The sequence below is a fragment of the Oryzias latipes genome, chromosome 8, assembly GCF_053564925.1.
Source record: "Oryzias latipes strain Hd-rR chromosome 8, Olatipes_Hd-rR_3.1".
NCBI classification, from domain to species: domain Eukaryota; kingdom Metazoa; phylum Chordata; class Actinopteri; order Beloniformes; family Adrianichthyidae; genus Oryzias; species Oryzias latipes.
In genome coordinates this window covers 27113515-27135342 of record NC_136244.1, presented here as the reverse complement: position 1 = coordinate 27135342, position 21828 = coordinate 27113515, and the positions used below count along the sequence as shown (strand labels likewise).

At 48.5% G+C, this 21828-nt stretch overlaps 1 protein-coding gene across 27 annotated transcripts in view; it reads right to left on the bottom strand.

Moving 5' to 3' along the window:
• rbfox3b (RNA binding fox-1 homolog 3b) overlaps window positions 1–21828 on the bottom strand; it is a 653838-nt gene that overhangs the window by 4569 nt on the left and 627441 nt on the right. For 10 of the 27 annotated variants that reach the window (XM_078951931.1, XM_078951937.1, XM_078951938.1 and 7 more), the window contains 8 exons: window positions 19766–19858; window positions 19149–19209; window positions 19025–19078; window positions 14279–14411; window positions 12292–12331; window positions 10369–10427; window positions 8302–8380; window positions 2288–6676 (listed from right to left, as the gene is read on the bottom strand). In XM_078951931.1, coding sequence (XP_078808057.1) covers window positions 6632–6676; window positions 8302–8380; window positions 10369–10427; window positions 12292–12331; window positions 14279–14411; window positions 19025–19078; window positions 19149–19209; window positions 19766–19858 — 564 coding nt within the window. In that variant the 3' untranslated portion in view covers window positions 2288–6631. Of the gene's footprint in view, window positions 1–2287; window positions 7004–8301; window positions 8381–10368; window positions 10428–12291; window positions 12332–14278; window positions 14412–19024; window positions 19079–19148; window positions 19210–19765; window positions 19859–21828 lie in introns of those variants that run through there. The other 17 variants (XM_078951941.1, XM_078951928.1, XM_078951930.1 and 14 more) reach the window with 6 other exon arrangements.

The window sequence follows — 21828 nt, the reverse complement described above, 5'->3', positions numbered from 1 at the left end:
GGGTTTCTACCAACGACTTTGTTAGCGAGGAGTGCCGCTTTGAACATGCCTGACTATCTTCTCACGGGGGGCAACTACAGGTCTTTGATTAACAAAATGGGCGTGAACATATGAAGGCGTGTTTGTGATGGACCTCGCGTCCACGCTCACAGATGGTTCAGAGCGCGGTCTCTGGCTCGCCAGCAGAGAGCTGTGGCTAAACTGTGCTGGATGGAGGCTGAGCGGATGGGTGGGAGTGTGTGTGTGGGGGGGTGAGCGTCCCGGGACCCCCGTCATGACAGACGCTCGCTAATTCAGACTGATCTTAGGCAGCTCCGCAGAGATTCTGATGAAATGAAATGAAAGACGATGAAGCTTTAATATTAAACCTGCTTTGTAGTGCATACCCCCCCCCCCAAAAAAAACTCCGCCCACCCCCGACCCATGGAGACAAACAGTCAAACAAGTGGTGTGCTCAATCAGCATCCACCACACCTCCCCTCCTTCCATCCATCCCTTCTCACTGAGGGACCCGCCTGATCTTCACACATCCTTCTTTCTCTCTGTGCTTAGCGCCCCCCCATACATAAGGGTGTAGCCTTACAGGCTGCGGGGGGGCGGCTCACAGCACCAGAGCTACATACAGTTCTGGCTCACAGAAGGTCTGCAGAAGGGAATAAATGATTCATTCGCTGAAGACACTGGTCCAGGAATTAGACAGGGCCCTTCTCTGTTAGATCCGCACAGGCTAATTCTACTGCGTGTCTGTTTGTGGTTACTGTTTAGGTTTAATCAGAACAGATTGTGTGAAAGCGTAAGTACACCCTCCATTAGTTCTAAGGTTCGTCTACGGCTGGGAGCTCCGGTGACAGCAGCACCGTTCTCTTCGTTCTTACCCGTCCTCTGCAGATGTTTCTGCTCACATCTCCTAGGATGTTCTGACTTTAGACACAGTTTCCTCAAACTGGGTAGGGCTGTTTGGCCCGACCCCCCACCGCTCTGTTCTCGTGTTAGGCCGACCAATCTGGGCCGGCGGTTGTCCAACAAGGGTTTCTTTGTTTTACCGTCCTCCCAAGAACAGACCGATGGTACAGCCCTGACCCAAGCAATCCAAAGAACTGGACTTTAGGGTAAAAGGAGCCCGGTCTGGGTTCCGGTGGGAATGGTGCTCAGCTTTTTCCTCTGGACGCTCCGTGTTGGTTTGTTCTTCTCATCTGTTGTGATGGCGGTTCTCTGCTGTTCTTGTTTAGTGATGCAGTTCAAGTCTGGAGTCTGGAGTTCGATGCGAGACCTCCTACTTTAAATGAGGCGTCTGATTGGTCCGTTTATAACTTGAAAAATTTACGCAAAAATGTAATGAAAGAATTCAAGGATTATCAAGAAGATGTTAGCAAGAACGGTTCTTCTGACCAATAGAATGAGTAACAGCTGTTTATTTCTCTATAGTCTATGGGGTTTTGGCAGGTACTTCCTGTTTGGAGCGCCAGGGGGGAGGAGTCACTCAGTCCAGTTCTCATATATAGTCAATGGTTCAGGCTCAGGTTATGGGAACACCTGGATTTGGAATACAAATAATAAAAAAAGTCCACATTGACTTAAATTCAGATAGTAAAATGAATCTGAATCAAATCACTAAATGACCGGATCTGGGATGAATGAAGCCAGGTTCACTCTGGAACCTTCAGTCAATCCAGAACCCTTTACAGTCCAGTTGGTGCGGCAGCTTTTGGGTGGTTTTCAGTCCGCTTCAGTCTTTGGTTTTCTGCAGAGATTGTCGCTCAGAATAGAACTGAGGCCTTTCCAGCTGCAGATGTAACGTTTGCTGGTGTGTTTCACTGACTTCCACTGTCTGTTCTCATTCCTTTTTCCAAGCAGTGAGGGTGTACTTAGTATTTCACACTCTGTTTTTCCTTCATCCTTCTAGTGGCTATGAGTTACTTGCTGCAAAGAAGCAGAACTTCTCCAGACATCTCGACCCATGAACGCATGAAAAAGATGAATTCTCTCCTCTATATGTCACGGTTAAAGTGTTTCCCAACGTTTTAATTCTGCCAAACAAACAGCACTTTCCAAAAATCATGATAAATGACATTAAACAGCAGCTTCAACAGGAAATCGATATTTTGGCCGATAATGGAGCAGAAAAAGGTCACCGTCTTCCTTTTTTGCTCACGCGTTGGCTTTAAATTTGTGGAAAAAGCGTCAAAAATGAGCAGGAAAGTTTTCAAACAAAAAAAGACAAACATCAGCAGAAAAGGAAAGAGGTTTTAGTAGAAAAGTCGACAACATCCACGTTTGAAGGCAGACATCTTGTTCTTATAACTGCTTTATTCTGACACTCAGAAAACAATCAGAGGTTACTTATATGTCACATACTGACAACAAAAATATCTAAAGAATAAAGAAAAGGCTCATAGTTGGATACTTTAACCTATGAAATGAATCCAAAAAAATTACTTTACACCTTTCAGACAATATATTCTCATAGAAATCACATAGAGTTCAAGAACAAGTTCAGCTGAATTGAAAATACACAGATAACCCCACTTCATATAGGAATACATATAAAACAGTTACTCAGAGAATTGTGATATAGTTTGTGTTTATATACATTTAAATGTACGTAGAAGTGCTGTAACTTTTTTGCATGGTTTTTCTTTTGTACAAATATTTTCGGTGGATTCATAAACTCACCTGCCAGCTTATCAGGGCTTAGTGAATACTTGTTAATATAAATGATGCATAAAGAGTATTTTCTTCTGGTATGTAAACATGTCTCAGTACTACTGTTAATAAGTGTAAACAGATGGATGGAATTGAGGACTAGGTTGCATATCGAGCTGGTTATGAGAACCAACAAATGCAAACAAAGCTAAAAAGAGAAAGAAAATGTTCTAAAAATTCACATTTGACGTACTGGAAGCGTAATAAGATGCGTCTACGATACCAACTGCTATTTTCTATATTTCTTTAGCGTTTAAGCCTTGATAAGCTGACACTAAAATGGTCAAACAATGCTAGTTGAAACTTTTTCTGTAAACTGTTGACAAACCCGTGCAGACTGTTAGGAGCTGCTCCGGATGACGAAACTCCAAGCGCCCCTGTGAGAGCATCTGCAGCTCGGCTCGCTCTTAATTGCATTGTGTATGCTAATGCTTTAGCGCGCGCTGTAATTACCGAAAGGGAATTTGTGTATCCGCGCACGCTGATGGCCGTGATGCATTAGAAAGTCCGTTCCTGCAGAATGAATCACAAATCATTTTGATAAAGGAGGCCTAAAGCGGTGAATGGATTTACAGATTAAATGTCGTTTTCATGAGACAGAACAGCTCTCATTTATTCAGGCGTCGCTCCTGAACGTTTCACTGTTTTCATGAGAACTGCGAGCAAAAACACCCCAGCCCCCGGCGGGTCGACTGTCGGTCCTGACGCTGCAGCTCAGGCTTTGACCATTGACTGTATCAGGGGACTGGACTGAGGGACGTCATCCATGGTTTACTTCCGGCTCCAACCGAATGAAGGCGATTCGGGCGCCGCTTTTGTTCCTTTTGTCTCAGTTTCTATGGAAACCACTCTGACAAATCAGGAGTGAGCTTGTTGGAAGGCCACACCCCTACCACTTGAAAGAAGACGACACGAAATCGAACGCTTGGTACGTTAGACATGGGGGGCCAGGAGGCTCCACCTACTCGTGTTGGGGCATCTGATTGAACTACAGAAGAAAAATGAGGATTATTAAGAACGTGTTTAGAGAAAAGATCAGAGCCACAATGACCGACTAACAGCTGCTTATTTCTATGGGACTTCCTGTTTGAAAGGGGGAGGGGTCACTCAGTCCAGTTCTTAGAGACAGTCAATGGCTGCATGTCAACACCCATCACCCCGCCAAAATAAAACATTATCCATACTTTGTCAAATTCTCTATCCTGCCAGGAATCATTGGTTGAGGTATTTCAGACCATAGCAATATTTAAAAATCTTTCCGTCTTTAACTGACTGACAGGTGTTGCTCTAAGCCCCTCCCATTGCAGGCAGGACCCAAGATGGGTTTTTTTTTTTTGTCCTTTTTCTAGACTTTGTCCTTCCAGGCACACCTCTGAGCTGCAACGCTTTCAACCAGCTAACTCCTGACGAACAACACCCGATTCTCTTTTTTGGTCGTCAGTTCTTCTCAAAACAGTTGACGTCCGTCCAGTAGACGAGTCGCACGAAAAAATGTTTTGGAGACTTCTTCAGTAAGGCTTTTATGTGAACCTGCAGACGTCCAGGTTTTACGGTTTCGGATCAGTTTGATGAATATGAAACCAAAGTGAAAAACCTTGATGCTTTGCAGCAGCGATGCCATTACAGGGACTTGGAGTGAAGTCATGCAAACTGCAGCGTGCTCTTCCCTCTGCCCTCCTCCATCACAGTCAAACATTCTGATGCATATTTATATATATAGTTCTCATATATGTATGTATATAGCACATAGGCACACACATTCAGATAAAAATAAGAAACAAAAAAATCTGTTTCATTCCAGTCTAGCTTACTAATAGTGGTCACTAACTGAACACCCAGACATGTACTCTGCTGCAGAGTTTATATGACAAACTCTCCTGTTTGCAAATGATAAAAATAATATTCAAAGTCTTTTTTGCTTCTTATAAAACCCCCAATAGTGAGCAGCTTACATACTAGCATAGAAAAGGAAGAACCATGTTATTTGTTGTTTTTTTTAACCCACAAATTTTTCTTTGACTAATGACCTAATGGGCTTTTTTTCTTTTTTTCCTTGATATACAACAGTACTCTATCATTTTAACATCTTGACTAAACATGACTAGATGTATAGATTTTCTATAAATATGTTACATCTCAGAAAATATTGAAAAACAAAAACAAATAAAGTGCAACAAACATTTTTTTTGAGACTACAAACACTTTTGTGAGTACATGGAAATTAAATATTATTGGCAATAGCTTTGAGTTTTTATAGCTGCACAGAAATCTTGACAGCTAACAGTAGCTACACAGGTTTTTTTTTCTTTTTTTTTCGTTTTTTCAATCCACCTCACGGAGCACAAAGAGAAGCCGATGCAACGGCCGGATGTCGGCTAAGAGGAGCACCTCTGCACGCCTGCGCTGCATCTCCTCCCCCCGGGTGCTTTTATACTTCCTGTATCTGTGTGTATACAGTGTAGAAGGTGTTACAGTAGATGTCTATAGTATGATACAGCTGTTTCAGTCAACAGTACAGTTGGCTGTTGTCGCCTGCGCTCACACCAGCTCTTCTGAGAAGTGAGTAGCTCTGTTTGCTCGTTTGTGAAGCTCGTTTATCCTGAGGTTAAAGACTTTGTGCAATGCATAAAAAAACAACAAAAACAGGGATCGCACTGACGAGTAGAGGCCCTCTGCTGGCCTCTCCTGTCTGGGGTCTGTGTGTGAGTCCACGTCAATGTGTGTTAGTGTGGATCTGCGGCCGTGTCTCCTGCAAATGCAGCTCGCGATTGGCGGTTCTGCGGAAACGGCGGCGTCTCTGTAGAGCTGATGAGATTAAGTCGTTTGGTTCGGTCGTGTTCCTTTGTTCACAATTCTCTATGAAGTTTAAGGGGACTTCAAATCTGCTCCTCCACGCTTAAGTGTTTTATCTACGGCGAGATGAGCCTTCACAACAAACCATCTCTGCTTTTGTTTTCGTGTTGTGCAGAGTTTGGCTCCGTGTGGTAAACCGGAGGAGTTTGACGACTTCTAAAGCAGAGGAAGACGGGTTCCTTCATGCTGGGGCTCGGGGAAAAGACCTTCACCAAACAAGATGCAGTAAAAGAGCAGCTCTGCACAAAACCAGCTTCAGGCCCACGCCTCATTTACTTTGTTTTCTTTTCCAATTGCTCCTATAAAATATTAAAAATGTCAGTGAGCATTGGATGCGAGGGCGGGCGGCTGGTGGCGAAGGCTCATGGCGAATGTTTACCTTGAGCTGCAGCAGACGGTGACTCCCTAAACCAGAGCGCCTGTGCAGAACTGTCGCATTTGCAGGAGACAGACGCCTGACCTTCATGACCCTCAACTCTGCATGCTGTCATAACACATGGTACCGCTCGTAAAGGCTCCACTGCAAGTGCACAACAGTAGGACACTCCAACTTGAACAAAGAAAAAGAGGAAGCAGTCAGAGCAGGGCTGTCTTTGAGCTCAGAATCACCAGGCGTGCGGGTCCGTTTGGGACCGACAGTACTTCTTCTCACAGCTTTTTGTGGGGGTTTAGTCTGGTTTTGATTGGACGGATGGGTCCCGTTGGAGTGTGTCAGAAACGTCCCGGTGTATTCTCAGTCAGACGACAGCGGCTGCATACACACACCTCTGAGCATGCATCAGACGTGCTGCAGGAGGCTCACATCGTTATGGTGACACAGCACCCAAATACAGCAGTCAGTGCATCTCCAAAAGAAAACCAGAAGCACAAAATGAATACAAAACCATAGCAGACCAATGATGACATCAAAGAAGTTGTAGAAATATCTGCTTGTGTCAGGGGGGGGCTCAGCAAGTGGCCGTGGAGGGGTGTTTTTTATCGATTTCATTTATCTCTCCATCAAGGACTGGCTGTTTGCTTTTTTAGGATTTTTTTGTTTTTTTGGGGGAGGGGTCATGTCTTTTTTTTCTTTCATTTAGTAGGGAGTGAAGCGACTGTACCCTCCTCTGTAAAGGCTAGCCTGCAACATCAAAGATGAAAAAGTACCAATCAGTATTCAGGTGACAGCTTTAGGCGCTTTCTCTTTCTCTACAAATTTCCTTCCTTCAGAGTCGGGGCCCCCCGTGTCGGAGGGAGGGGCCGTTTTTTTTTTTTTTTGGTTGGTTCAAGCCGAAGCCGGTCGGACTGAATGCCGCCTGCGCACAGTGAGTGTGTGTTGGGAACAGGGTCAGGGGGAGTGCATCTGTCGGTGACGGACGGCTTCTTCTCATGGCGCCCGCGCCCTCCTGACGGGGCCGAAGCGCGCCGCCGCGTTAGCCCTCAGATTTTAGCACCATGCTCCAGATATCTAGGGCAGACACACACAAAGAGCATGCACGTGGGCCTATGCATGCACACCTGCACATGCACGCACGCACAGTCCCTCCTCTCATCTCTACTGCAATTAGGAATTCAGACAAACTCCAAAGGCTACCCAAAGTCTTCAAAGGCTAATTTGGCCTTTTTCTCTGCAAAACTTTAATCCGTGTGAGCTGGAACAGAGTCGAAAGAATTTCCAACCTCAGAGGAACTAATTATTGTATAGCTTTTAAATGCAAAAATGTCTGCTGAAGAAGCATTCATCAGATATGATTAGAGAATTAGGGCTTGAGAATGATTAGATGGTGGCCTCAGCAGAGTCTCCCTGTTTGTTCCGCACACACACACCAACACCGCATCGGCTCTGAGGTTTTACGGCCAAATCAAAGTCTGCGCTCTTCAAATGTGTGTGAACCGGAAGGAAATTTGGAGGGAAAAGAAGAAAAAGAAAAAGTAAAACATTCAAGCACATTTTTTCTTTTTTTTTATGAAGAGGGAGAAAGAAATGTCTTAATTAATGAAAGCTTTTAGCTAGCAGCTGCACCGGGGAACTGGACGTTTTGGTTTTTTCCAGTGGAAAAAAACAAAAAAACAAAATCGCATGCATGCCGGAACGGTAAATTTGAGTCATTTCTCAAGCAGAGAGCACGCCTCCCATCAAGCATGTGGGCAGAAGAGGAGGGCGAGACAACTCCCTCCCTCCCTCCGTCTGGCTCTCGTTTATGTCCCACGGCACGCTGCTGCATGCGTTTGATGCTCCTTAAGCTCTAGGTTTGGGTCTGTGAGCCTGATCCCATCCCCTTGTCGCCATAAAACAAAACCAAAGAGAAAGTTTCAAGAAAGGATGCTCTTTTATTTATCACTTTTCATCTTTGATGTTACAGTAGCTGCAAAAGCTAGCTAAAAACCGACATTAACAATTCAACTTCATCCCTTCACCCGATGAGGAAGGAAAAGAAATGAACCAACTCACTCCACACCAAAGTCAATGACATGAAAAGAAAACTGGAAAATGCAAAAAAGATCAGAGTCGGGATGGAGAAAAAAACCCCTGCAGTGATTGTTCTGGGTCACTCAGTGTCAAATCAATAAAGCATGAGGTCGCATGCTGGTTCTCCCAGGTCTGTTCCACTAGGGGGCGTCTGATAGCATGACAAAAACTCAACCAGGAAATGTAAAAAAAGAAACACACGCCGACAGAACCCGGCGACCGCTCGGGCCTTTACTTTTGAAGAGAGTGCTAGCTGGCGTCATGATGTCCGCAACGGGCAGCGCTCAGACACTTACCATGGTCCCCACACTGTACGTGGCGGCGGGGCCAATCGTGTGGTGGTAGGGGTCTGCTGTTGCATAGACTCTGCCGTAGCTGCGCAGACAGACAGAAAAGCAGACAGACAGTGGTTGATTTAGGATTGAGGAAGAACAGTTATGCATGCTTGTTTAATACTCAACCCCACAAGTCAACTCTTTCAAGTCTAACAATCAATGCCCCCCCTCCCCCCGGCCCCCAGGGGTTCCTGCATTATACAAGGTGCTTCAAAAAGGGGAGTTCAAAGGTCTGAGAATTAAACCGCTCTTTTCATTGTCATCTTGATTAGGCAGACGGAATAGGTAATGAACAGAAGGAGACGGCTGGAAAAAGATGCAAAGAGGAGAACATAGCTGGCCTGCCCCCCACCCCCCTGTGCTTGTTTACCCCGGCTGCACACTGGGCTCACACGCCCGCCTTTTCATTGTTGCTGGTTTGGAACTAATCCTTCCAATTTCCTTCTAAGACAGGACAAGATGTGTCTGCCTTATTTATTTATTCAACTTCACATATTCCTCTATTTACTTTGCTTCTCTCTTTTTTTCCCCCCAGCGCTTGCTTGCAAATGAGGGTCTGTGCAGAGCAGATAAGGCTCCCCCAGCCAAGGACTGAGGGCACCGAATCAACCAGGAATAAAAAAAGAGTGGAGAGAGGAGCAAGTGCTCTCCAAGGAAACAACGACACGCAGCCCTGGCGCTTTTGGCCCCCACGCCGTTACGTAAGGAGGGAGTCCAGGAGGTCAAGGAGCACCGACGTCCAGTAAAACCCAGAGGTGAGCGCCCCCATAAAGCTGACGGCTGAGATGAAGCAGCCAAGCCCTTATTGATCCGCAGGTATGTCTGCTTATTCAAAACAAAACAACTCTGAGAGAGTGCGGGCAAAAGAAACGGGGGTTGAATCGCTCGGGGTGGGGAGGGTAGTTGTCCAATTTCTGCTCTCACGGAACGCGGCTGCTCATAATTCGAGGCGCGGCGAGGCCTGATAAATCTTACATTATCGATATGATCTCCAGGCTCCGGGCAGGGCGTACGTTATCACAAGTGACACGCTCAATCCTTCCCAGATTAGATTCCCAAACCGGCACACATCCCGGCTGACAACAGCCCGGATGAATCGGCGGCGCCTCCTGAAACGGAGCACACCTGAACCGGAGTGACATCACTCAAAGGTGATGGAGCTGCCTCCCGCCCCCCGCCTCCGTCTGCCTCCACAGACCTGAGGCCATTCATAAATACCGCTGTGATATACCCCACTCTGCCATCACAAGCAGAGCGCTGCGACATATATCACCGCTTTTCTCATCGAGTCCAACGAGGTTAGTCTTCCTTATGTTCTTTTGCTCCCAGCTAAAACGGATATGCTGGCATGCTTAATGGATAAGAGCGAATGAAGGGAGAACACCTCAGGAAACCCTAAATAAGCTTCCCTCCACAAATGCTCAGGACCTTCATCACATATATGTGACCCTATAGATGTCTGGAAAAACTCTCATCCCTCCTGCAAGGAACCGGCTCCTTCAGAATGCCTTTGTTTTATCGTCCTAACTGTTGAAAGTCTGTCCTAAACACAGCCAACTTGCAGCTGTTGAATTGTTGTCTTTTATGTGAAACTAAAATATCTGACAGGAAATTAGACAAACTTGGAAGTGTCGGCGGTGCGCGGAGGCGAAAACTGCTGGTTGGTCACCCTCCACTTCCCCTGCATCCGTTAGGCCACTGTGAGCGGAGGCAGCTTGTCAGCTGTGCTACCAATGGGTTTATGATTTCTTCCTAAACCTAAAGCGCCACTTTGCCACGCTGCAGCCTCTGCAGGCTCCACAATAAATTTCTCCTTCCTCCAGCGTTTGTGCAGAAACGAGCTGAAGATGCTTGCAGATGATGGTTTGATTGTGTAATCCATCTTGCGGAGGCAGTTGCAGGGAAAGGAAATGAGAAAACGCACCAAAACACGCCCAAAAATAGCTGCGTGGCATCGTAAAACATGCAACATGTGGAGCTCTGGGGATAATCACCGAGGCGTGAGACAATGAGGGGGGGGGGACTCACCTGTCGCTGTAAGCGGCGGTGGTGGCGGGCTGGGCAAATCTGTACGCTGCATAGCCGCCCTGTAGAAGTAAGCAGAGGGTTAACGGATGGTGGAGGCAGATGCAGTTCCCCACACAGACACTAGAAGGTGCTGTTTGCAACCGGGACACTCCCAGCAGAAGCTCCTCTGGGTTGCAGCACAACAGGAAACAGGCCACTCCCCAAATCCAGCCCACTTTCAGATGGAGAAGTCTTTGCTCCTGCATTATTGAAGATCCCCTTTTCCTTTACACGAACACCCCCCCCCCGCTGAAATGAAGGCAGAAGGCGGCCGGACCGTTGGGGAGGCACAAGCGGCGGATTCATTTGGCAGAGTGAGGAAGGAATTAAAGAGCTCATTGTGGAGCGCTGCTATTACTCTCTTTGAAAAATGAAGCTGTTCTCCTACTGTTTTTCTATTAGTGCCACTGGAGTGTGCGCCCATCTGTGTCCGCGCGGCGGATAGGTGGCTTTTAATAATGCATGCTTTCATTCATTTTTAAACTCCAGGGGAAAGTCGTCCGATTGCGAGCGGTGCCGAGAAGTGGCGGTCGAGCCCGCGGCCGCACGTGAAATCAAGGCGGGGGCCCCTGGAACGCCGTCTGAAATCCCACTCCTGTAATTCTCCTCAAGGTTTCTCCGGAGGGACGGGAAGTCACGGCACTTGCGGCAGATGACTTCCTGCGGGACGGGCGTGCCTTGGGACTGTGCTGATTACAGCAACAGCCCGAACAAACACGGGCCAATAAATCACCGCGGCACATTGTCAAATCCTGCACACAGCAGTGCAGCACATTTGTTATTTTGTCACGGAGAGCGTGTGCCGCTGCACCCGTGAACGTGTGCACGTTTCCGCACAGAGGTGCATGCATAAGTATTATAGCACGTGCAATCTTGTATATGTGCACGTTTCCACTGATCAGCCAGCCTGCTCCTCCTGACTGATGGGGCGCTGAGGGGGCAGCTTCCCTCCTGGTCACTTGAGACCTTCACACACATCAGCCTGACTGAGGCGGGGCGGTGGCCTAAACTAATGGCAGCGCGGCCCTGGGGCCGGGCTGACGGGGTTAGTGATGGATCGACCCGGCCGGGCCTTGGTCAGGGGGCAGCGGCGTACAGGACTTAGCTGGAGGGGCTCGAATGAGAGCCAGAGACAAACAACATCAGTCAGAGTGCAGCCGGGTCGCCTCCATGGCGGTGGGTGTCTGCGCCGTAAAAGCCGGTGAAATACCGCGCCATCACACGGGCTGGCGTGTAAGCCATTCATCACTCGGGTTTAGCGTTTCGTTCCGAGACAATTGTCGCAGGGGTGGGGGGTTGAGAAGCAGCTGTCATTCCTGCGGCGCTCGCTGTCATCCAAAGCAGCAAATGACAAACATTTGCGCTGTGATGTCATCACGGATGACACGTGTCGGGGTCGCGCCAGGGTGCGGCCCCACAGGGGCGGCAGATCCCCCTTATCTGCTGCTCCCTTATCTCCTCCCTGACAGGGGCGGGGGCACTTTGGCTCCACCAGGCCTGTGTGGGGCCCCCCTGGGGGAGGCAGGGATATCCCAGACAGGCTCTTAGAATGAACACAGGAGGGAGGGGGGGCTCAAAAGCCTAGACAAATCTGAAGGATGAAACCACCTGACCTGACATGGGACACTGAGTCAGGGTCCGCCTCCTCGCCAGAGTCTGAGATCACAGGAAGAGGTGTGTGTGTGGGGGGGCGGGGAGCTGAGGGGGTTTTAAATTTTGTTGTTGGGCTTCTTGGCACAGCAGAACGAGGCCTAATCGACGCCGGCTTGGCAGCAGAGTCGAGTGAAAGCCTTGGGCTGAGGAGATCACATTTTTGTCTCCAGGGCGGTGGGGGGGGGGTGGTGGGTGCACACGCTTTAGTTTCATCAGAAAAAGTGTACTCACATAGATCTCTGCGCCGTAGAAGCCATCTTGGTACACCACCCTGTGGAAACAGGACAGGAGCGTTAACGGCTTGGTTGGGTGGGGCAGTAATGTTGTTGCCAAATCATCATCGCCACGGCAGTGATCACCGTGACGTTGCCGCTGCTTTACTGCCGCGGTTTCACCCCCGTAGCACCATGGGAAAAACGACGGGTCAGACTGAAGCTGCAACCGTCTCAGATCCTTTCTGCTCGGCTAAAGTTGTTTGTCTTTGCTGTTGCTGCAGTTGTTGTCATTGGGGGGTAGGGGGTGGTGGTGGTGAGGCAGCTCTGTCACATGACTTCACCAAATAAATCAAGCTGCTGCCATCAGAACCCCAGAGAGAGAAAAAGGAGGAGGAGGGGGTGGGGGGGTGGGGGGGGGGGGGTGGGGTCTGGGACTCAGGAAGTCCTGGTTTCAATCACAGAAAGATGGCTGGACCCTCAGAACCCCCCCCCCCCCCCCCCTTCTCCCCTCTATAGAAACCAGGTGTGTTTGTGTGTGTGTGTGTGGGGGGGGGGGGGGGGGGGGTTGACTGAACTAAAGGATGTTTTGTGTTTAGTGCACTCAGGTGCACAAACGATGATTGACAGACGTCTATCATCTAGAGATAATGATCCACAGCGCTCCCTCGCTAGAACACGGGTCATCATTCTGTCTCACATAGTTTCTGTGCTATTTCACACATTTCATTTCATTTCCATGGTATTTATAAATCTTTGAACTCTGTTTTTATTCCATAATTGTGGACTTAATGTTCTACAAAGGTTTGAACTAAAGAAACAAAAGTTCAGGAGTTTCACAGCCTGAAAGCGTCTGTGGTTATTGGAAAGAAGAAAGATGAATACTCTTTCAGAATTTGGTACTTTTGTAGTATTTTCAGTATAGATTTCACCTTTCGCAAGGTATTTTCACAACATAACTTTCGTGATAAACGAGAGAATATTATATATTTACATGATTTCATGCTCTATAACACGGTGCAGGTGAATACTGGATTCTGATTGGCTGCTTCATCATCTGGACAAGCAAATGATGAAGAGGTGAACTTTCCCTCTGAAGTGATGCTTTGGATCACTAAACCCAACGTTTAGCATATAAACATCTTTCCTCCGCTGGTTAGTCCTCAAATACCAGCCGCAGCAGAGCGAGAAGCAGGTTCTGGTGCCGTTACCATGACAACGGCACGTATCAATTAGTCCGCTTATGTGAAAAACAATAAAAATTAAAGTATAAATATTTGATTTAATATTTATTTATCGTACAGGCGACCTAGTGTAAGAGGTGTGAACCGTCATCATCATCATATTATTATTATTATTATTATCCATTCGATTCTAATAGTGGACATTTCATCGGCCATTATTTTTACACCATGGTCCGGGTGAACACTTCTGATTGGCTGCAGGATACGGTTTAAAATCTGATGATCGACAATGCGAATGCACGCCTGAAAAACAGGTCTGCTCCACACCGTAGCAACTGAACTGCACTGATGTTTTGTCTACCAAACCACAGTGCGAGTGTGGTGTGGGCCGTTACCGTGACAACATGTCGCACCACCATTTTCTTTTTTGTGAAAAAGCAATTTAAACCTAGAAACTAAAACAGAAGCAACATGGAAACAACCCGACGTTGTATCAGGCTGGTTCACTCCTGATAATGTACTCCTCGTATCCAGGACATATTTAATGTGCTTCATGGCAGTAAGAAATGTGGTAAATTTCATTAAGATTTCAAATGACTATTGCTGTTTCGCTGTCGTATTCTTTTAATTGATTGTGACAAATTCTGGGTTAAACTTCCGGGAATCGGGAAACCTTCAACTCCAAATCGCAAAGTGTGTGTTTTTGTGCAGCGCTTTTGAAGTCTGCGCTCACACGCCGCCCTGTTCGGAACAGCAGCTCCACCTAGTGTTAAGACTTCCGAAATGTTCGGTAAGTGGGACGCATTTCCTTGCGGTACTCACGCTCCGTAAGCAGGGATGGGTGGTGGCGGCGGAGCTGTGCGGAACGTGTTGTAGACAGCCCGCCCTCGGCCTCGCAAGTGAGCGCCCCGATAGGCCACCGTGGCGCCTGTGGCAGGGTACGGAAACCCTGTGACTGCAGAGGAAACACAGAGGAGAGGCGTCTTTCAGGGAGCATCCTCGGCTTGCCGTTGCTTACCTCGTGACAGCATACATTACAGAGAGACGTGTGGCGCTGCTTTCCCCATGACAGAATGCATTATGTGGAAGACAAGGAAACAATAGATTTAATCTTTTCTAGGTGCGCCTCATCGAGCACTCTCCTCCTTCCCAGCTCGCTGCTTTGTGCCATACTCAGCAAGGATCCACATTTGCTGTACGCATCCCTCCCTGATGCCTGGAGAGGGGCAGCCTTGAAGCCCAGGCAGCTAATGGATGCAATACCACTAGTTTCGCACCACAGCCTTTGCATAGTTTAAACACAATGGGGTAGCAGCGCCGAGGACAGCAGGAAGCTGGACACGGAGGAGGCGGAGGGCGGATTCCCGGGTTTGAATGGGGACAAATGGGAAACGGTAGACAGTCTGGGATGTTTTGGACCCAGACCGGCTTGACCCTCATCTCCAAATCAATCCGGGAGCATCCTCTGCTGATGACTGCCGGTGCAGACGGAGTGGGTTCAGGTCTCCGTTTAACCTTCAATCAGTCCAGAGGCTGCCTGATTACAGGCTGCAGAGGTGCATACAAACACGCTGATGTGAGGCCGTGATTAAGCCGGCCTCCACCCCACCCTCACTCTCCGTCCCCCCACAGCGGAGTCCATCAAAAAACAGTCAGCCCCATTATTCTTCATCCTCAGCGAACGGCCCTCCTCTCACCTCGCTCTCTGCTGCTCACTTCCACGACAAGTTCCAGGTAAATTCATCAAACACTCGGGTTTGTCGGATCGTCGCAGCGATGCGGGTAAACAGACGTATGTAGACCATGACATGAAAACAATGACTGTGTCAAATATGCAGAACAATCTGGTTCTGACCAAATCCCTTCTGCTCAATAATGAATCCAGACACCTGGAGGGTCCCTGAACGCAGCGCCAGTTGGAAAAAAAGATACAAGGTTCCTGAATGCAGCGTTTCCCTGGGTTGGGGGGGGTCCCTAATGAACAACGTGCACCCCCCTCTACATCTGACAGGGATTAAATGCCCCCCCCCCCCCCCCCCATCATTACCACCACACCCTGAAATGCCCAGAAATCCCCCCAAGTAACATGTTTGCTGAAACTGAACTAGCCCCGCCCCCGGACTCTAACCAGCCGCCCCCCCGTGATGATTTACAGTGCTGACCTTGACATTTAAGTCAGTGTCTCCTTTTTTGGGTAGAGGACATCTGCTAAAGGGCAAAAACAATCCGCAGACCCCCCACCTTCTCCCCCCCCCCCCCCCCCCACACACACACAGAAAACAAAAACAAAGCACTACCTTCCTTCTCTTCTGAACATTTGTATGCAATATGCATGCTGTGATGTATGTGAATGTAAACTCATAATGAGTTGGCGATAGGCTACACTGCTTCAATAATAACCCATAAATCAAAGGCACTGTCACAGCCAGGTAAGCGCGTGAAAAGCAACAACAGCCGCGCCGCAGCGCCGCCCGGGCCAGCCACCAAAGTCAAACACCTTTTCCTGAGGGGGTGGGGGGCGGAGTTATGCGCTGGAGGAGGTCACGCTGCACCTTATATGTCATATTTGTCAAATGGAGAGAGTCTCAATACCTGCCGAGCCACTTGGACCCGAGGTAATCCAGGGACGGGGTCGTAACCTAGCCCCCCGTGAAGAAATATCTTTAATACTTCCTGCTCAAACACATCAGGAGATGAGTGCTTAATTCCCCCCCCCAGCAAAACCAGCTTTGTCTAATCAACGGTCTGGAGCCTACCCCCCCCCCCCCTCCCCCCTCCGTTTACATGCACTCATTCTGTTCCTCGTCCACAGGAGCCGATCTTTAGGATCAGGACTCTGCAGCACTGGGTTGTACACAGGCGCTGTCCGCGGTGCTGAAAAACCTCCAGCGACAGACACAGTAGTCACTTTTTCTCTCGGCTGCTCCTGCTCTTTTCCCTTGGTGTGATTTGATATCAGCGACTGTTTCCGTTTAATTTCAGAAGGTGAAAAATGAAGCTGCACATCTCCAAGCATGCAGCTCACATAACTGCACCCAAACAGACTCCATGTTATCAGAAACTCTCATTATTTCATGGGAAGTTTATGGAGATCCAGATTTCTGACTGTGGGGCTGAACACAAAAACCCTTTTCCATCATTAAACCTGTTTTTTGGTTCGTCCAGGCGTCCATCTTCTGTGCTGAACAAAGTTTGTAAGTTATTCAGCAGTTTAATTTAATGTCAGATTTACAAATTTAAAGTGTTAAAGCTAGAAGAAACTTCTTTTTTTATTAAGCTAATTTTTGTTTATGTTGGTGAAGCTTTGGTGACATTTCACAAAGAAAGATCTACCTCCCTTACAGGGACACTAGGTTTTTACGTCACTACTTCAACAAATACGCCTTCACTTTGAACTAAACAGCCCGCCTTCCTTTCTTCTCAGACAATCTCAACCATGTTTTCACCTTTAAATTCATGAACGGTTGCCTCTTTCTCTGCATTCTAGATGCTTTAGAAGCCCTCCTCCACCCTGGTCTCCACATGCAGTGATGCTTTGTGGTGGCCTGGCCTGCAACCACCATCAGCGTCTACTCTTCATCCACGGTCCGAGTACATCCCAAACCCGCACAACGCCGTCAACCCAGAACCTAACCGCCAAGGAGTGTGGACTTATTTGATGCAGATGTTTTTGTAACACAAATCAACTTTTCCTCACATTCCTACGATCTCTCCTTATTGAAATGTTTTGATGGTCTGACCGCACACGTTTGTTTGAGTCAACAGCTCTAATGACAGCTGAACATCCACAGACAAAAGAGCCAAAGATGACCCTGAGATCTGTGAAAAGGAGAAGCCTTTTTCTGTTCTAGCATGCTGTCGCAGCTTCGTGGAGCTCAGCAGATCCTCCCACTGTTTCCCCTCAAACGTTTCCCACAGCAAGAGGAAAGGTGGATGCAGAGCCTCCGCCCCAGACCTCAGCAGCCTCTCTTCCCCCCGATAGAGGAGGAGCCGGTCTTCCCCTGGAAGAGGTTAAGAGTGGGGAGTCGGCATGAGGCTCTCATCCGTCATTCTCCTGAATGGGTTTTGAGGACAATAAACCTGTAGCGCCAGGACGAATGGAGACGAAGTGTGCTGTCATGGCGGCAGGATTTATGGCTCCCAATTTCACTGATCTCCTGCACAGAAATGAGGACTGATAAACAGTGATTAATCGCCTTTATATCCCATTTTACTCCCACCAAAAGTGTACTAACCACAGCTATGATGGTTTTAGAATATGTCCTGAAGGCTGCAACATGAATCCTGTTTTTTTCTTCTTTCTAAATTCGGGAGGGAAGAGATAAAGTTCTGGTCTGCCTTTTTCCTTTTCAGGAGAGATAAAAGAGTTTTTTTTTCCTGATCATTAGAGGGGGGGGGTCAAAAATGTATCTCTTATTTATGTTTCCCATCTTCCCAGCTGGCAAGCATATGTTGTCGTTTAGGCTTGGCAAACTCCAGCGCCATGTCAAGACGACTTGAAAAATTAGCAGCCAATAAATCACCCAACCCCTCCCGCTTCCCTGCCTGGAGTGGTGGACCACACTCCCTCTGATTTATGAGATGATTTGGGAAGTGTGTGTGTGAAACGGAGAGTGTGTGCATGCAGGAGAGGACATGTATTGGTGTCTGTGCTCTACATAAGTTATCTATTCCTGCATGCATGGGTGTGGGTGCGAAAGCGGGGCAGCTGGTGGCGTTGTGAGTGCACATATAGGTCAGTGAAGTGAGCGGTGTGGGGGCCGTGGTTCCTGTGTTTGTTAAAAACGAGGAAACTAAAGGACGAGGTGAGAAGGAGGCAAGGGAGGAGGCTTGCAGGGGTGAGGGGTTGGGGATGAAATAAAAATGATAGATGACTGCTTTCTGTCATGGACAGTTATTTAGAGGTTCGCCGTAAAGCTGTCCAGGGAATGAACAGATTTTAGTCTAATGAGCAGAAAGGAAAGCCGTTAAAGTGGCGCGATGTGCTCAGCACTTCTTCCAAATGAAATAGTACCATTTCCCCCTCATTAAAATGCAAAGGGTTCATATAACATACAGCAATAAAGCCGGCATGTCGAGGCAGAGAGAGATAGGGAAAACCCCACTGAGCTCATCTCATTCCTCCATTACCCAGACCAGAAGGAATAGCTGCCTTCGACAGGGTGGGTGCCAACAATATCGCTCACTCAATCTCCCTTATTCGGTTAGCTCTGTAAAAGTCAATCTGGCGCACTTGGCAAATCCATCCACAGCAGCAGCCTCCACAATCTGATAACAGTTGCAGGGGCGCTTGCTCTTGAAATCATTTTTTTCCCCCTGCTTTACAGTTGCACACGGCGCAAACAATGGCTCAGGCTCCCTCAGCCACTCACAGCAGCTTGGATCATCCACTGCTTATCTGAGCCTCTCTCAGATTCACTTTGATTTAAGGGGAATTTCATGTTCAGTAGCATCAGGATGAACCCGATTGTGGAAACTCAGGGGTCAGACCGGGATTGGCTGCTGCAGATAGCAGCCTCAGGTACGCAGGAAAGGGAAAAAAAGAAGAAAGCAAGCAAGCAGGCTTACCAGCATACAGTTCAGGACCATAGACAGCTCCTACTACAGGATTCAGCTTCCAGCCTGTAGACAAACACAAACTCAGTCACATCACACGCGTGACGGAGAGCGCGGCGCCTGTGTGTCCACGTACCGTTTGTGTAGGGGTTGGCCACCTTTTTGTTTGTCATCACCCGCGCTGTGGCGTTGTTCACCTGAGGCGGCAGGACACATTGATCAACAGCAGAACATCAAGGAGGGAGGGGGGCAGGCTCAAGCAGGCGGCAAATCAACAGAAATGAGGACTTGTTTGTAAAATACAACCTGCTGCACAATCAAATTTTGCCCACAATGCATTTTTATTCAAACAGGTTTAAAAACATGCAGCAGGTATGAATACAACAAAATATATATAAATAAATAAATAAACAGACGTTCTGGTTTTAGTCGCATAAACAGAAAAGAAAAGCAGAAAAAGCACTTCCTTCTATTGACCTGATCACAATGGCTGAGTGGGGGTGGGTCATAAACAGAATTAGAGCAGGCAACATTAAACGATGGCGATGGAAGGAGGCGGGTCTCCTCAGGAACCCGGAGGATGGGGGGGCATGCGTCCCAGCAGCAGGCCGTGGATCCCAAACAAGGAAGAGTTATCCGCTGCTCCGCATGCACGTAGGCATGCACGTACGCATGCACAAACACACATGCTGATGCACGGCTCCGACATGAAAAGGCAGCAGGCGAGGGGGGGAGGAAAAAATGTGAAAGCACCTCTATTTTGCGTCCCTCTACGATTGTACCGTTAAGTTTCTCCCGCGCACGATCAGCGTCTGTGCTTGTTTCGAAAGTTACAAAGCCGAAGCCCTGAGAGCGCCACGTTAGATCAGAGGGGGGGGGGGGGGGGGGGGGTGGACACACAGAGGGGGGAGAGAAGGGAGAAAGAGGTGAGCGGCAGAGTCGAGTTGTAAGCAGCCAGATTAATTAGAGGCAGTTAGTGAGGCGTCAGGACACAGCAAACACAGAGATCCGAGGAGGAGAGGATAAGGGTGACACGACCTCACGCCGCAACACCAACAAACCTGCCCGCTCTGCACAATTAAAGGCGCCGCTGAATGTCAGGAGGCAGCTAATGCAAAACACCGCTGGCTGCCATCATGGGGCCGTAATTATCTGCCCGGCGGCAGATCTGCTTCTGATCCACCACAAGCTGCACCGCATGTGATCCACAACTGCAGCCATGTTGTCTTTAGACCCAAATACACCCATTTCCACCCCCCACCCCCTTTCGCTCCCTGCACCACTCCCCTGGGGGGGGGGCTGTCATTTCCTTGAGTTATGTGGACTGGGATACTGGACCTGAGCTCTGAGTACACTTAAGTTATTCTGGCCAAACAAGCCCTGTTCCCCAGTTTCTATATATACTGGTACTGGAGGGGGGGGGGGGGGGGGGGGGGGGGGCAAGGCCTTAGAGCTGCTTAGAGATGAAACACGAGAAAGATGGGGGCTGTCTTTTGTCAGCATAAATAAAAAAAAACCTGTCCTGGGGGGGTGGGTGGAGAGCTAAAGCAAAATACAGACTGGATTACAAATTAATCCTTAGGATCCCCCCCCCTCCCAAAAAAAAAGTATTTTCTTTATCAAGCACAGAAGGGGCTTGATTTCTTTTTAAAGGAGACGCACCAATAGAATACACAAGACTCCCAGCAAATAGATCATTTATTAATGGGCTGATAGGTTCATTATAAAGCACGGAGTATGCGCAAAGGGAGAAAGGCATCATGGGTAATGGCTTTGTGGGGCACAAACAATAAATGCTTGTTGCGGTGGAGGAGGCAGGTTTATCCGGTGCTCAATCTTGTCTGGTGGAGGCGGCAGAGTGCAGCAGCATGGCCGGCGTCCAGGCTCCCCGCACCCCCGTTTCAGCCCCTAAGCCCCCCCCCAGCCATGAATGGGAATCAATAGTATTCATGCCTCAACCCCCCCGCCGGGGAGCCTGTCGCCTTTATGAATGGAAAGCTGTGGAGCTTATTGCACTCTATTAAAGGAACAGCTGGATGAGCAGCGGTGGCGGGCTGTTCGCGGCGCCGCTGGCTTCACCTGTGCCGCGCCGCCGTCACGGGACGGGAAGCGCGGCTGCGCCTTGCTCCTCCTGATACAAACGATCTGCCCACTACAGGTTGTGATTCCTTTGCAAATGACTCAGCAAAGACAGAGTCGGTATTTCTGAGCTGCTAGAAAAAAAGAAAAAGTCTGAAAACTTCCAAACTAAAAATAGTGGCCAGCAGTTGATCTGCTGCCTCCCTGCTTAAGTATTGTTTAGTTAAAAGCACCAAACTCAGGGATTTTTCTCAGAAACGCTGAGCTTTGTTTATTTAAATAAATCTGCATTTTTGTGACCTTTTTAAAAAGACTAACAACCTGGGTAGCAGGCGGCGAGCTCGGGGCCGGGCGCCGCCTAAGTGGGGGAGTCAGAAAGTGCTGAGAGAGGAAGGAGCGCATTGTTAGCCGGGCTTCTGTTGTCTCCACATGAAGAAGAAATGCAGAATAAGGCCAAGCTCATCCTTCAACTGGACCCGTGGCATTAGGAGGCGCTCGCCTTCGCACAAAACTCAGGGATTCGTCTGCAAATGAACCTGCGGACGCGTCCGGCGCCAAGAGGGGCCGGTCCAGGTCCGTATGCTGGAGGACCTGCAGCCTGCCGGCGGATTACGCCGCATGTGAAACAGCTCAATAATAAATTGATTGACAGGACTAATGATTCTCCACCGGGCGAGAGCTGCAACAAACAAAACAATGTGGAGGGGGGAGGGAGAGTCCGGGCTCTCCAGGACCCG